This window comes from Macadamia integrifolia, unplaced genomic scaffold (genome assembly GCF_013358625.1).
Source record: "Macadamia integrifolia cultivar HAES 741 unplaced genomic scaffold, SCU_Mint_v3 scaffold2018, whole genome shotgun sequence".
Classification (NCBI taxonomy): Eukaryota; Viridiplantae; Streptophyta; class Magnoliopsida; order Proteales; family Proteaceae; genus Macadamia; species Macadamia integrifolia.
The window spans coordinates 86-14,988 of record NW_024868464.1 but is presented as its reverse complement, the minus strand read 5'-3'; the positions used below and the strand labels follow the sequence as shown (position 1 = coordinate 14,988).

At 37.8% G+C, this 14,903-nt stretch overlaps 3 protein-coding genes and 1 long non-coding RNA gene across 8 annotated transcripts; 1 reads left to right on the top strand and 3 right to left on the bottom strand.

Annotated features, from left to right (window-relative positions):
* Nucleotides 1–451: 451 nt before the first annotated feature.
* On the bottom strand, nucleotides 452–4,003 carry LOC122065443 (aminopeptidase M1-like). Its single transcript, XM_042629257.1, has 10 exons — nucleotides 3,993–4,003; nucleotides 3,102–3,304; nucleotides 2,896–3,017; nucleotides 2,721–2,809; nucleotides 2,134–2,311; nucleotides 1,934–2,048; nucleotides 1,784–1,851; nucleotides 1,613–1,690; nucleotides 1,043–1,120; nucleotides 452–858 (listed from the first exon to the last, which is right to left on the bottom strand). The coding sequence occupies exons 1-10, from the start codon at nucleotides 4,001–4,003 to the stop codon at nucleotides 676–678; spliced, it is 1,125 nt and encodes a 374-aa protein (XP_042485191.1). The 3' UTR covers nucleotides 452–675.
* Nucleotides 4,004–4,299: 296 nt separating this feature from the next.
* Nucleotides 4,300–5,688, bottom strand: LOC122065437. Its single transcript, XR_006136008.1, has 2 exons — nucleotides 4,921–5,688; nucleotides 4,300–4,845 (listed from the first exon to the last, which is right to left on the bottom strand). It is a non-coding gene; the product is annotated as an uncharacterized LOC122065437 (long non-coding RNA).
* Nucleotides 5,689–6,303: 615 nt separating this feature from the next.
* On the bottom strand, nucleotides 6,304–10,058 carry LOC122065436 (proteasome subunit beta type-4-like). The gene is made up of 7 exons (XM_042629253.1): nucleotides 9,952–10,058; nucleotides 9,759–9,823; nucleotides 9,483–9,559; nucleotides 8,124–8,253; nucleotides 7,742–7,901; nucleotides 7,451–7,636; nucleotides 6,304–6,882 (listed from the first exon to the last, which is right to left on the bottom strand). Exons 1-7 carry the CDS (start codon nucleotides 9,955–9,957, stop codon nucleotides 6,769–6,771), a joined length of 738 nt encoding a protein of 245 aa, XP_042485187.1. The 5' UTR covers nucleotides 9,958–10,058; the 3' UTR covers nucleotides 6,304–6,768.
* A 1,181-nt stretch (nucleotides 10,059–11,239) lies between these two features.
* On the top strand, nucleotides 11,240–14,598 carry LOC122065444 (transcription factor GTE6-like). Of its 5 annotated transcripts, none has more exons than XM_042629262.1 (5): nucleotides 11,240–11,407; nucleotides 11,605–11,677; nucleotides 11,889–11,923; nucleotides 12,060–12,215; nucleotides 14,176–14,598. In XM_042629262.1, the coding sequence occupies exons 4-5, from the start codon at nucleotides 12,060–12,062 to the stop codon at nucleotides 14,491–14,493; spliced, it is 474 nt and encodes a 157-aa protein (XP_042485196.1). In that variant the 5' UTR covers nucleotides 11,240–11,407; nucleotides 11,605–11,677; nucleotides 11,889–11,923; the 3' UTR covers nucleotides 14,494–14,598. The 5 variants fall into 5 exon arrangements, with proteins under 5 accessions (XP_042485196.1, XP_042485195.1, XP_042485193.1 ...); XM_042629261.1 differs by having other exon boundaries at nucleotides 11,839–11,923; XM_042629259.1 differs by having other exon boundaries at nucleotides 11,240–11,677.
* Nucleotides 14,599–14,903: the final 305 nt, after the last annotated feature.

Sequence of the window (14,903 nt, the reverse complement as noted above, 5' to 3'; positions counted from 1 at the left end):
GCGTACTACTATGACATAGCCTATACACAGCCAGGGGAGAGGCTGGGATCTTTATCATTCAGGCACCTGAGAAGTACAAGGTGGATGAATAATGATTTTATGATTACTATCAATTGAGCCAACTGCATGTATCCAGTGCATGACTGGAAACAAAGGAAGAAAGTATGATCCAATTATCAGTTCAAGTGTTACAGTTTTGTCCACTGCCTAAAACCCATCCACAGCCTTCTTCCTCAATAGTAATTTGAATGCTTTCCAAGAACAGTTTCTTCTGGGCTCTCAGTCTTTTGGATCTAAATTAGAGATTGTCTAATCCATATTTCAATTAGAGATGTTAGTCTGTCTTTTGGGCTATTCTGTATCCTTCCAAACACATGGTTTTGAAACATAGTTGTGTTACCACCAACATTATAGGTTTCAGAAGTATACTACAGTAGAAATCTAAAGGCACTTCAACAATTAGTGGCTAGCTTGATATTTCTCCTAACTTTTCCAATATTGCTCCTGATATACAAAATATCTAGCTAAATTTCTCATACCCTTGAATTCGAGAATTACATAGTGAAAGATTATTGCATAGTATGATTCCAACCAGTAATAGTGAATAACGAGAGGAAGTTGCCAGAGTTGGGAACTCCGATAAATTCAACAGCCTAGCTTCTACAGCTGTAACAACTATTCCCTGAATGCCAACTGTCTGATCAGCTCGCCGACTGATTGCTCATTCTGGGCATTTTGAACCAACCTGGCCTTGATCCGGACCTGTTCTATACTTTGCTTCAAAGTCCTGGCAATTCCATGAGTGACACGGGTTGCAAAAAATGCTTCTATTTCATCTGCCTTCTCCCAGCTACAAAACTGCGAAATAAGATAAATACTTTTGAGTCAGCCAAATATTATATGGTTTACTTCAACATAACCACGACAGGTATCATAAAAACAAAGACATGAACAATTTTCTGCTACGAAAACCTTACATCATAATCTAATACTAGAGATTTTATTATGTATTATTGGTTTCCAACAGAGTTTCAAAACTTACAGGTGTTACAATCTCTCTTATGAACTGGGTGAGCAGGCCCCCAGAGCCCCATCTGTCTGCAATTAGGTCCCAATTATCCTGCATTCATCAAAAAAAAAAAAAAAAAAGGTGATGGGTGGGGGGGGTGAGAGAGGAGAAAACTCAGAACCCAATGACAAGACAAGAAAGTTTTAAGCTTCAGTCAATGGGAATAGATAATTAAACAGTGGAAAGAAAGTTCCTAACTTCCTATAGTGCTACTAGAAAGTTCCTATGATGCTACCACAAATTTCTAAAGTGATACCAATAAACGGTCCGTCCCCTGCAATATTTGTTGAATTAGATGCCACTGGATTGCTTTTCTCCCCCCACCCCCAAACCCTTAGTGATAGAGTGATAGTTTAAAACTTCATATGCAAGAAAAAATTACTAAGAAAAGACAAATTTCGGAGCTTCGAAGAAATTTTATGCTATTAGGGTGTGCATTAAGATATACAGAACATGATGGCTGGTAGCCAAACAGTGCAAGTCACATACAACTAACTCGATGCTAAGTTATAAATTTGTGCTAATAGCCTGAGAAAAAGCTACCTTTAACCATCTCCATGCTATCTCACGGCCTTCTGCGCTTATTCCTGAAAGTCCATATATTATATCTTGATCTCTAACCTGAAATTATATTGATTGGAAATCAGAAATCAGAACAACAACCAAACTTTCAAGCAGTTAAGAGAACAAGATCTGATCAGTGAAGTGTACCACCTCATCAGACAACAAAAAGTTCAGAACTTCTAGAACAATATCTGAGTCTGAACAAGATGCCAGTATACCTACAAAACATAGAAGTAGAAATTTTTTATTACAAACAATTGAGGATGCGTATAACATGATTTATGCATGTCTACCACTTACGCAGGACTCGAGCCTTCTCTTCCACTGCATCAGCCTCTCTATATACATTTAGAATGGATTGAAACCCAGTTCTATTTTTTGCGCTAACATTTTGCATTACAGCAACATACGCAACCTTATGAACATTTTAAGTTTCACAGATCAGTAAGGAAGATAATAAGAGGAATGAAGGCATGATCTGGATATGTAGTCAGTAGTACCCTCCTCATGTCAGCAGGAAGAAGTGGGGTGTTTCTATCACCCAAGAATATATGGAAACGCCTGAGTGCTTCCTTTTGAGTCATAATATGGCCAAAGACTACCAATGCGGTCAAGACCTCCCCCCTCATTATAGCATTCAAGTGGCTCTCACCAGATATAGTTTCCCAGCCCAATTTACTGGACATGACAGCAATAGAAAAAAGAAGTAAGAGTAAATGACATCAAGAATTTTTTGTTATGGCACAAGCTTATGAAGTGCAACAAGATTTAACCTGAATAATGAATAGACTCTAAAATTTCAATCATATTTACTAGAATTTCAATGCATTCTAAGCACTTCCTTATGAAAGTTACAAGTGTAGATAAGATCAGAAAGTAGGTGTTCAGAGCTTCAGCTGTCCATATGCAAACAAACTTAAAAACATGCATGTGTGGGATAACAGAGAGAGAGATTTTTATCATTCACCATCATTAGAAATAGTGAGACAAAATAAAATAATAATACAAGGATGATAAGAAAAAAAATTTACATGAAAATAGAATAATAAATGAACTGTCGATAGAACAGGAAAATGGTTATGCATACTTTGCAAAGAGTTTGGTGAAAAATTGTTTCAACTCATTCAATGAATCTGGGATGGCCTCGCTTGAAATCTTCACAATGTTATAACTTATCTGGTGGAAGAAAATAAAAAGCATAGGTCATATTTTATTTTTATGAATGTTTTGAATTTCTTAACAGGACATGGAAGAGACATTACATCAATTAGCCTTGATAATACAATATAATCACTCTCTTTTCTGTATACGTCCATCAAGGAAAGCAACGACGATAGTGACAGCTCAGAAACCTCGAAAAGAGCATATGAATCATCCAAAATGCCTAACATGAGAACAGCATGAGGTCAGACCTATCTCTTGCTATAAAATATTCACAAGGGTATGTACATATTAGTATGTTACTCACCAAATCTATCTGTTGAGGATAAAAGATTAGCCTCTATGGCTCTCCTTAGTCGAGCTGCAAGGACATCATCATACTTCACCCTATAAAAGCCAGTCTGTCCAACATTAAGTTTTACCCATAACTGTTCATTAGGGGTGTCAATTCCTAAACCGAACCGGTAAAACCGGCCGGACCGAACCGATAACAACCCGGACCGAACCGAACCGAAGCCTTATTGGTTCGGTTCGGTTTCAAGTATTGTAACCCCAAAACCAAACCGAACCGCACCGAAAACCGGATGAACCCGAAACCAAACCGAAACCGGCTCAAAACCCGGACCGAAACCGAAACCAAACCGGTAAGAAACCGAAACACTCCAAAATTCATTAAAAAAATTAAAATTTGAATAGTTTTATATACATTTGTATGGAAAATCGAATTCAAACTAGACCAAAAATCAAAACCAACCCGGTTACAAATCGATTTAAGAAATCGAAGTTCAACAATTCATCATTTGGTTGTTTCCTAATGGCTCCATACCGGTTTAAAAAACCGATCCAAACCGAAATGAACCTAATAAATCCAAACCGGTACTAACCCGAACCCAAACCGCACCGAAACCGACACCGGACCGAAACCGATAAATCCTTATTGGGTCGGTTTCGGTCACTTCCAAACTCACACCGAAACCGGTGGAACCGGACCGAAACCGCACCGACCCGGACCGTTGACACCCCTACCTCTTTTTATGCTTAAATAGTTGGGAGATTTATTGGGCATAACAACTTTTTTTTTTTCCTCTCAAATTATTTTCTAAGAACGACGAAACTTGTTTCGTCAAAGTCGTTTATAGAATTGTAAATAGGCATAAATTTTGATTTATGTTTCTAGAAACATGTTAAACTGAACAACTTTGGGCCCATTTGATAACGTTTATGTCATTTATGTTTCAAGAAACGACAGAAACATAAATTTTTGTTTATAGAAACATAAATGGAATTTAAAGTGTTTGATAAATCATGTTTCTAGAAGTCGATAGTAACTAGAGAAATAATGGTCATGAGTCATTTCCACAAACAACGAAATTGATTGTTTCGTCTGGGTCGTTTCTTGTATCATAAGTAAGTAGAATTTTTAATTTCTATTTCTGAAAACAAGTAAAACAAAAACAATTATATCAAACGTTTTTTTTTTCGTTTTTACCTGTTCTAGATATTTCTTGAAACATTATCAAACGAGCCTTTTATCAATCACTTTTTAGTTTGTTTATCCGTGTTTGGAAACAAAAAAAACACATAAACAACATAAACGGAACTTTATCAAAGAGTGTCGAAGAGGACGAGAGCGAAGAATGGGAATGTCATGAAGAAGAGAGATGATGAACCAGTTATGCTGAGAAGGTGGTGATGTTCCACTGTGAACAATCAGAGTCGGCCTTGAAACTGCGGTCTATGGTGAGGAAGAGATGGAAGAAGAGGGTTCCCTTCGAGAGAGGCTGAAGGATCCACAATTCGATCTGTTGGGCTATCCAGAACGAAGCTCCATATAAGATTTAGATCTTTGAGCCACTGTCTTCTTCGGTGAAAGCATGAGAGAGAGGTTTGGATTGGACCTTCGAAGGATGTGTTGTGAGTCTTGTGACTGGTGAACGCTTATTCGAGTCTTTGGCTTTTGTCTCTTTTTCTTCTTTCCTCTCCCGAGAGAGCCTTGGATTGGTCCTTTCTAATTTCTTCTAACTCAAGGGTTCGTCGGTGCAGCCCGAACCCTGCACCATTCCACTTCCCTTAGTGCTTTGAGCAGAACAGCAATTTTCAAGAAAGAGTATCGGAAAGTAACAGACCGAGAGAATTGATGTATTCCAGGCGTTTCTAGCACCAAAGCCGTTGCGACTCCGTCAAAAGGATCTTACACGATATCCCTCCTCCGATCTCGATCTGCATCGCACACAACACAATGGACCTCAAACTATCTCGACGAAAGCCCGAATCGTGAATCGTGATAACATTTCGGGGAGGTTTGATTTATTTTGTGCAACCAAACAATTTCGATTTCTTAATCATAAACCCATTCTTTGATTTGTAATGAGAAATTAATATGAAATCAAGATCGAACCAAGGAGAACCTAAAGACGGATGACAGAATTTTGAAGCCGTGTAGAAAACAAGGAATGAGATTGCTAATGCTTGCCTTGTACAGAATTGGTCGACTGCCCTAATGTCAAAACGGATTGTCCTGATGAACCTGTCTTGATTACAACTTTAGGTGAGTTTGGCACAAGCTTGATATTTAACGACACAACCTTTTTTTCCTATTGGTAAATATTTGACGATACAACTCTATACACTAAACAATTTAAACAATTTACGAAACAAAAGAAATAAGTAAATATTTCAGGAACATCCAAATTTCAGACCGAATACATGTACATGATGGAACGACATATCATAAAATACGTGATCTGATTTGATAGGCTGCCTACAGAAGTAGTTGACCGACCGCCGATCTATTCCGACAAGATGAGTCAATCTACAATTATTCAGTGGATGGGGGAGTCAAGATTTCTATCCCTAAACATTTGGGAAAAGAGGAGCCAAGTAGAACCCCATCATCAACCAATAGGTCATGAGAACCCCTTCATGGACTATCGAATAGTACTATTTTAGCGGCCAAGGAGACAGGAACTACTTAGTTTGAACTTAAACTTGGCATGTTAATAGAGAACCACGATGTTTACCTGTCCATGAAATTCCAGCCTCATTTGACATGCCATATAGAAAAAAGATGCTCATAAGCATATGTTTTGTAGATTCTCTTATTTTTAATAATCTTTTTTTTTTCTTCTTCTTTTGTTAACCAAAGTGTCCGGACCAACTTATACGCATCTCAATTAATTTTTGAGGAGACTAACTCAACAACCCACCACCACGGTCTCCACTTAAATCGTAAATGCACAAATAGAGAATCGAACTTAGGACCGTGAACTTATCCTAATGTTTTCAATATATATGTAACTTGTCGAGACAAGATAAGTTTTGATCAGGTCTTTCTTGACACTATATGGTAATGTCCAAAAAGTTTGGGCACTAATCAAACTACAACATGGTCGATATAGCGCCAATGACTAAAAGCCATTTTGTCCCCAACCAATAAAAGGTCAATTAACAAAGTCACATGAATGGTTGCAATGCTTAAATAAAAATGCAGAAATTGTTTATGCTTGATCTTTAAAAAGGTAAATTTTTCGCATTATCCCTCCTTTTTTCCATCTTCAGTGTTTTTACAGTGATATGAGATACAAGCATGAGGGCATGGATATGAAAGGCAGGAACTGACCTTTAATCGTCTGGGACACCACAAAGGCACAAACAACCTGGAGTAACAACCAACTGCGTTTGTTACATGGCAAAGCTTGTGGTGTAAACTCAGCAGGCACAGGGGAGGAGCCTACCTGAACACTGGATCTGCGTGTCAGGTAAGCTGCTACGGAGGCTCTATATTGGCAGGCCGAGCCCAAATTAAGATTTGCACTCAAAACACCCCAGACCATCCGAATGGAACCACAAACTATCATGAACGAAACACAAGAAGACAATAAGAGAATCCCCAGAAAGTCTTCAACACATGTTTAACTGGGTCTGCAATATGCATCGGGGAATCAAAAATGTCAGGAAATAATACTAGAAGCTGGCTACCATGATCCTTCAGCACCCTTTGTTGGATTCTCAAAAGCAGAGAATCCCCAGAAAGTCTTCAATGAGTAAGGCTGATAAATGACTGCCCCTGCTTCTGTGATCTTCGCAATCTGCATTTTCAAAGGAACCAATATATTAGAACATAGAAAGATTACCGGGCCACAATGCAAAGTAGACAATGTTGGGAAAGAAGGAGGGGTTGGCATTCATTTAAAAAAAAAAAGGGGGGGGGGGTTCGGAGGCCTGGAATTTGAGGGGCTGAGAGTTCATTGTCCATAATTTTGAGTCAAACCACCATTTGTAACATGGCATCAACTTACCAGGTCACCATGCAAAGTTGACTGAATGGCTGTTTCCACTAGGGCAAAGCGTGAGCCTTCCATGCTTTACCACAAGTTTGTGTTTTTAAGGTTGTCGGTGGATGATTTCATAGTTCAAAATTTTGACTGAAATATTGAAATGTGGTGAAATATTTCACTTTCGAAAATTGTTGAAATGAAATAACACACCTTCTTTTAATTTTTTTTTTTTTCGCAACACCACCTCAACTAAGCCTTTTCTCAAGTAAATGAGACTTTCATTTTCTTTTTAATGAAATAATACCAATGGACAAGTGAAATTTACATTTTTATACTAAGGAGTACCAAGAATGTCATGAAAGTCAGGGAAGAACTGGACCTGAAGTTTGTTGACAGCTGACACATCACGGTATAAAAGTACACGCATGCATTTCTCCAGTAGCTTAACACCATCTTCAAAACTGATGTTCTCATGCCACTCCTCACGAAGGATTGGTCGTGCAAGGTGATTCCCAAATCCAGTGGCTATATGATTGTCCTCAAAATGAACACCAATCATACTGACCTGCACAACGGAATCCACAATAAATAAGACAAAAGAAAAAGGTTCAACTAACTTAAATAACAGAAATTACAGATAAAAGAAATTGCCGTGCAATACTGGCAGTACCATTCCAAGATACTTCTGTCCATTTTTCACTCCACCAAGAACAAGTGAGTTCCACAGAGGATTGAATTTGTTGCGTCGATTATACATCATCCGGGTTAAATAGTTGTGAACCTCTTTGGGCCCCAAAGAGTTCCCATCATCCCACATATTGTCATGTAAACTGCAAAGATCCAACCTCAAAAAATGTCAAGCACTCTTCCAGTGTCAAACACACGACACAGGACCAACTAAAACCAAAAGGTGGAGGACCATACAGGATCATGTTCTACGTGCACCCATTCACTTCAGTTAGGTTCAGCATATGCACACAAAAGATGGTTGTGTTTTTAACAAATTTGATACCTTCATAGAAAACTTTCTTTCTAAATGGATAAAAGCTTACATAAGTTCATCGAGATAACGTAAAATCTCCTGGAAATCGCTTATTTCTCCACTTGCACCAAAAAGGGAATGTTTTCCAATTGGTTTTAATCGCTCCACACTCTTGTAACGCAAAGTGTATCCATAGGAACCTGTCAACCGAGCGATAATAATTTTCTTAGAAATATGCACAAGTTAATTGTAAAGACAATTATGGAATGTTCCAACAGTAACATGGACATGAATTCTAACAGACCCTAAATAATTTAATTACATGTAACTCTACGAGAATTAAGGACATGAATCCTAACAAAAGCCAAAATTTTGAACCAATGATGATTCCGAGATAAGCAATGTATATAATGAAGAGGATGCCAAGGGAAATGTATCACGAAGTTGTAATGTGGTTCCATTTTATGTTTCATAATTACCCACAACCACCTTGTGTGATAAGAATGGTTCACACAAAGCAGATCTTGATCTTGACATATAGAAAACATAAAAACAAAAACAAAAACAATATAAAATAAAATAACCAGATGGATTTCAGAGCAAAGCAATGGATAATTTACTTGATAGCAATAGCAATAACTAATAATAACGTAATTAAGTTAATTGGGAGATACATTGCTAATGTGATACTGTAATCTTCAATTAAACCGGTAGCAAAACAGAAACTTTTCTTAGAGAATAAAAGTCCAGATTAGGGAGAAGTAGCATAAATCGAAATCGGGTAGTCAGATGAACTCAAAACTCGGATCGAGTTCTGTTTTCGGGGTATAGAACACTCGCTGAAAATATCAAGTCTATCCAAGGGTTGGATTTGGAGTTACGAAGCAATCCTGGTGGTACTAAGAGAGTGGTACAACGGTAAATTAACAACTCAGATTAAAACTCAGAAAACAAAAATATAATGGCCAATCGATTCTGATTACAAGACATAAATATCAGCAACACTAAATCAATAGAAACATTAAATCAATTCAGCAATCAGACAGAAAGTACTAACGTGGGAAAACAGTTGCAGAATGAAATTCTCAAATATATCCAGATCATCATCAGAAGAAAAAACGACCACAGGAAGACATAAGACAAAGAAATGATGCATATATTTTAATTCGATATATCTTCTTATGCAAACTTTGCCACGTCAATGCGATTACAACAGCTAAATTACACATTCATAGGTAAGGAAACAGCAAATCCTTTTTGTATTAAAATTAACTTGATAAGAACAAATACGGGAGTAATCTCTATAGAGCTAACTTGGAATCATCCAAACCAGTCTACCATTGTTACCATGACAACATCAAATTAGAAGGATGAAAATGAAATAACAGAGATACTGCCTACAGGTATGAAGGTAGGTTCAGTAATTAACCTCCCATATCAGCAGCCATGAGAATTCCATCTTTGTATTTGATAGCTACAACTGACGTACCGGTGACATATGGATTTCTGTATTGAAGCTAAACTCAGTGATAACCTTGAAAAAAATATCTACTAACATTAAACTACGGAACTACAAATAAACTAAAAACGGCCAATAACCCTAAATATTTACATTACAACTCCAACCATGTGTTTCAGAGTTCTGGTTGAATCACAACCCATTACATTCCATGAACCCTAGAAAAGTTTCTTAAAGATAACTTACAGTGTTCTTTCAGATCCGAATTCAGAACTCGCTAAATGTTGGTGTGCGTGAGTTGAATCAATCGACTGCAAAACCGACGACAATGTTAACTTCAATAACGACAAAAACGGCAAAACTATCAACGAGAGGATGATGGGTAAAGAAATATAGAACAGGAGAAATTGGAGTTCAGACTTCAGAGAACAAAACTTACGTTCATTTTCTGATTAAGCCGAGAGTACCAAACTAAACGATGTGATCTTCGCAAGAGCCTCCGCGTACTATATATATACCGTTCGAGTTTTCCCCCTGCTCAAGAAACCGACGCATCAGAGTTGAAAATAGGGGGTGAATGTAGCAAACCGGGACGCAGATAAGTGAACCAACCGGAATGATGTGGTTCGAACGCACAGTCGATGCTTCCGTCGGATGTAGTCTTTTTGGTTGGTTTTGTATTTCAATTTCGTTCAAAATTTGGAACTCATAATTTCTATTCTAAATAATCTCTCTCACTCTCTCTCATTTATTCCCCCCCCCCACCCCACCCCCCACCCACCCCCACCCCACCCCCCAAGTCATCTTTTGGGTACATTTCAATAACAACAATAATAAGCATAACATTATCCCAACCAAATGGGTGGATTATATGGATCCAATATGAAAACAAAAAAAAAAAAAAAAAACAATAAAAGAAAGAAAAATAAATAGAAGGGTGGTAAGAGGTTTGTATTTAAAGATGCATCACTGGAACATCCCTGCATGGGGATTGACTATCCGAGTCCCTGTCATTCACAAAACTCTATCTATGGTTATACGGGAATTGAGCCTTACCATGCATATCTTCTATCATCACTTTCCTCAATAGTCATTATAGGCAACTAATGGTTAAAATTCCATTATTGATTTGATTTTGCATTTTTTAGCCCTAATTGCTGTTTGTTTAATTGATTCATTGGTCGTTATGTCAATAGCCAATCTCTAAGACAGTTGATTATGGAAATAACAAGTAATCAAGAGGAGAAGTGTAGCCCGTGAGCAATAGGATGAGTAAGCTAAAATAACTGCAATGGATAATGAAAGTAGCTATCTGATCATGCATCTTGGTTGCTTCATTCCACTGGCAGTTGGGTAATTGATGATTAGATAGATTAATAGGGGGTCTCACCTTCTCTCTCTTATTTTGTGTCTAATTTATCCCTATTGATTCACCTCTGCCCTGGAGAGATTCTAAACCCTTAAAAACACTGATTTTACAGGAGTATGGATGGACTGGGGTAAGGAATTGAATACCCAAAGAGACAGCTTAGGGGACAGTGACAACCAATACTGCCATGTATGTGAGAATGCACTGTTTGGACGGTCACCTAGTTAAATGGGTGAACATCCAACACCTGCCATTTTTACGTTCGAATATACCCCACGGAACTCTTGTTGACCCGGTTGAACCTGGACTTAGGTTTAGCCGTGCCGTTAATTGGTATTAGTAGATAGTAGATACGATTGGGACCATTTCAAGACGAAGGCGATTGTTTCTGTCAAAACTCAAAAGTTGCTTCAACTGCTGATTCCCTTGAAAGCCTAGAGGCCACGGCGGTGGAACGAGACTACCACCTGCAAGCGGCAAAGGCGAATTCGAAGCTCAAGGCTGTTAGGCGACATACGTGATACGAGTATACGACCCATTTACATTACCATCTCTATATATAAGCTGATTGTGTGAGTTGGGCACTGATGATGAAATGCTCAGCGCAATGAAGCTTCGAGACTCGTTCTTGAAGCTATTATCCTCATCATTATCATTCTCTTAGATTTATAGCTGCTATTTCTCCATTACATACTTTCTTAGTGATTGGTGTTCATGTCCTAGCTCTCCTTCAAGTATTTAACGCCTCCTTCTCCGGTGGTCGACCAGGGATGCTGCAACAAAGCTAGAGATACTAGTAAGCACTCTATCTCTCCCTATGTCTCACTCCCATCCGCCCACAAATAATGGTGGCCTGTGGTTAGGGTTCCATCCTCAAAGTTTACCGTTAAGGATAGAAGTTTTTTGTTTTTTTTTGTTTTTTCCTTTTAATTTGTTACATTTTGTTCAAGCGCACAGGGTGTGCTGATGATTGTTCACCATGGGCTTTGTTTTGTGGTTTGTTGAAGATCTTTCATTCCTGATTCTATAGAATCCTGATCATGTAAGTGTACCTCCCTTCCCCCCCTCTCTCTCCCCTTCAAGTTGTGAAGTGGCATTTTTCCCAATAAATTCTTGTTGAACTTTATAAAAAAATGTTATCTGTTTGAGGGGGCTTCTGATATTTCTCCATGTGACAGATGGAACCATTCAATGTATCAATTATGGATGGAGCTCCAGTGGATGGGACTCTGATGGAGACTGGAAATTTGGGAATCAGAAATGATGGAGATGATCCTGGAGAAGTGGAATGGTTAAGGCACCATGTTGATGAAATGATTGGAAAAGTTGATGATGTAAGTTTTTGACAGGAAAGAGAAATCAGTTGGTGCTATATGCTACGTTTTTCTTTTTAAGTTTGATTGCATCTTCAAAAATTAAATCAGTTCCTAACTCCTAAAATTGAAGAAAACTGATCTAATTAACGATAAATAAATAAATAATGAACATATGGTTGCAACCCCTCCCCCCTCCCCTCAACTAAAATAAGGAGCCTTATGGATTGACTTTGGTCGATGTGGTGAGGAAAAACGGCACGAGTGCTTATGATCAATGGAGGAAATGGCCCTAAACAAAGCAAAATGGCACATAGGAAACATGTAGGTGAGCACTAGTAATCTGTTTAAAGGCTTCATTGAGTTTAATGAACTAATCTATGCCTTTAAATCTTAAGAGTTACCGTTATCAATGAAGACACAAATAATGTACTTTCATTTGCTGAACCATTTTCTGTAATTATTATCCTGACTGAATTAACAGGTTGAGTGTTTTCGGTGGAAGAAGGAATGACACTCGTAAAAATAATAAAAAAAGGCTGAGGAGTTGAATGTCTCCCAAAGAAAAAGGTTGGAACCTAACAAAGCACAGATCCTATCTTACTATCATTAGTAATCCAAGATTTACCATATTTAACAAAATTGAAAAATAACTGTTTATTGTATTCGTAGTGGCAAAACTTGATCTTAAAAACTAGGACCTATGAATAAGAAAAAGAGAAGAACGAAGGAAATAGAAGAGAGAGATAATGATGGAGAAGAAGTGGTGAGATCCTGGTGCCATGATAGGATTCAGAAATTATCTCTATCGTGGCCAACGTCCTTTACTGTACTAAAAGTTAAATTACAATTACGGCCAAAGACTAAGTAAATAAGTAAATAACAATGACTAAAATAACTTAACATAAACTGTAACTACTAACTAAAGACTCTCCCTCATGATAGAGTATTTAATATTCCCTCTCAAGTTGGAGTTAAATATCAAAGGCTCCAGCTTGGAACAACCGACTGGACACTAAAAAAAAGAAAAAGAACAGAATCACGGAGAAGAGAAAACCTGATTTCGGAGAAAACCAAGATCAGAATCATGAAGTGTCGGTGCCCCTGTTTTGGATTTCTTGATCATAAAGCTAACTCTATAGCTTCAAATCTTCACAATTTGTCTTCTAATTGATGGTTGAACTGCTTAAACAAATTTTCTTACATGGTGTAGCCTCCGTTGGAGCCCTTTATTCTTATAGGGTTCCAAAAAAAGAGGCACAATGGACAGAGGACAGACAAGTTGTTGGTCGACACTCAAACCAGCTCTACTAACTTCAAAGTAATAAAAGATAATAAGAGGAGAGAAGGGGAGAGGAGTGAAGAAGAAGAAGAGAGCAAGTAGAGTGTGTGGAATGCTTGGGGAGAGAAATCGTTTCTCTCCCCTATATTGACTAACTTTATAATGTTATGTAGAATTACATCAATACCCCCCAACACCCCAGACACACACTAACATAAGAGCACCCAGGGTGGTAAAAGAGGAAAAAAATACATTTGACTTATAACAAAATATAGCCAAGTACCCATAATATACTTACTACATGAACTCTGACACAGGGTTCTTATCCATACTGCAGTTCCAGAAGGGCTGTCAACTCCACTCAAATCTAGACCATACTTTAGAAGCACCACCTTTGGCCAAAGCATCCTTTTCTAGTACCAAAACTTTCTAAAAGAGCTTTGTTATTATTTACATAAGTCTGACGTTAAGGCTTCTATGTTTCTTTTTGGTTGAAGATTACTGGTGAATTGACCCATGATGCTAATTGTTCTTCATTTGTGGAATGAACGCTCTAACTGTACATCCATTTTCAGTTTGGCAGTAGTTTCAGCATTACCCTCCACCCCCCCCCCCCAAAAAAAAACCTGAGTCCTTTTTTTCTTCGTCTTTTCCTCCTCGACAATCATTAGTTGATTGCTCTTATAATTCTATTTGCAGCTTGAGCACAGAGTGAGGGAGGTGGCTCAGTTCTACTTGTCCTCGAACAAAAAGCTGCCAAACAGTTCTAGAAGTAGTTCAATTGTGAAGGATAAGGACAAGGAGAAACTGAATCCAAGCATCAAGAAGCAGCAGCAAGATGCAACACAGAGAGAAACTGCTGCTGCAAAAAGGATGCAAGAGCTTATGCGCCAATTCTCCACAATATTGCGCCAGGCAATTAACCATGCATTGCCCCTCTGTTCCTCTAATCATGAGTCATCTGTATCCATATGTGTGCATTTTTTCATCCTTCAAATACTTATTTGTAATACTTAAATGATCCCTACATGCCCCCCTCCCAAAAAAAATAAAAAAAAAGGCCTAAAATTTTATGCTTTGAGGTGAAGCTTAATGTAAGTTCTTCTTATTATGATTACCTAATAATTGTGTTGCAAAAGTGAAAAAAGGGGATAGTAATATAAGGTTGACTAATTATGGACAGCCTCAACAGAGTTAAAATGAAAGCTAGAAATGCAAGACATCCTGTGACGTTATTCTTTTGTTATCTGTGTTATTTTCTGTAGATCAGGTGTATTTCCGGAAATTTGAAATTCAAAGTGAATTTGTTTTTAAAAAAAAAAAATACTTTAGGGCTATGTATGATCTTTGTTAATTGAAGAACCTACAAAAGAGAAAAGGCTGTCTAATGTTATAAATTAGCTTGTGGCTCCAAGTTTGATCGTTTG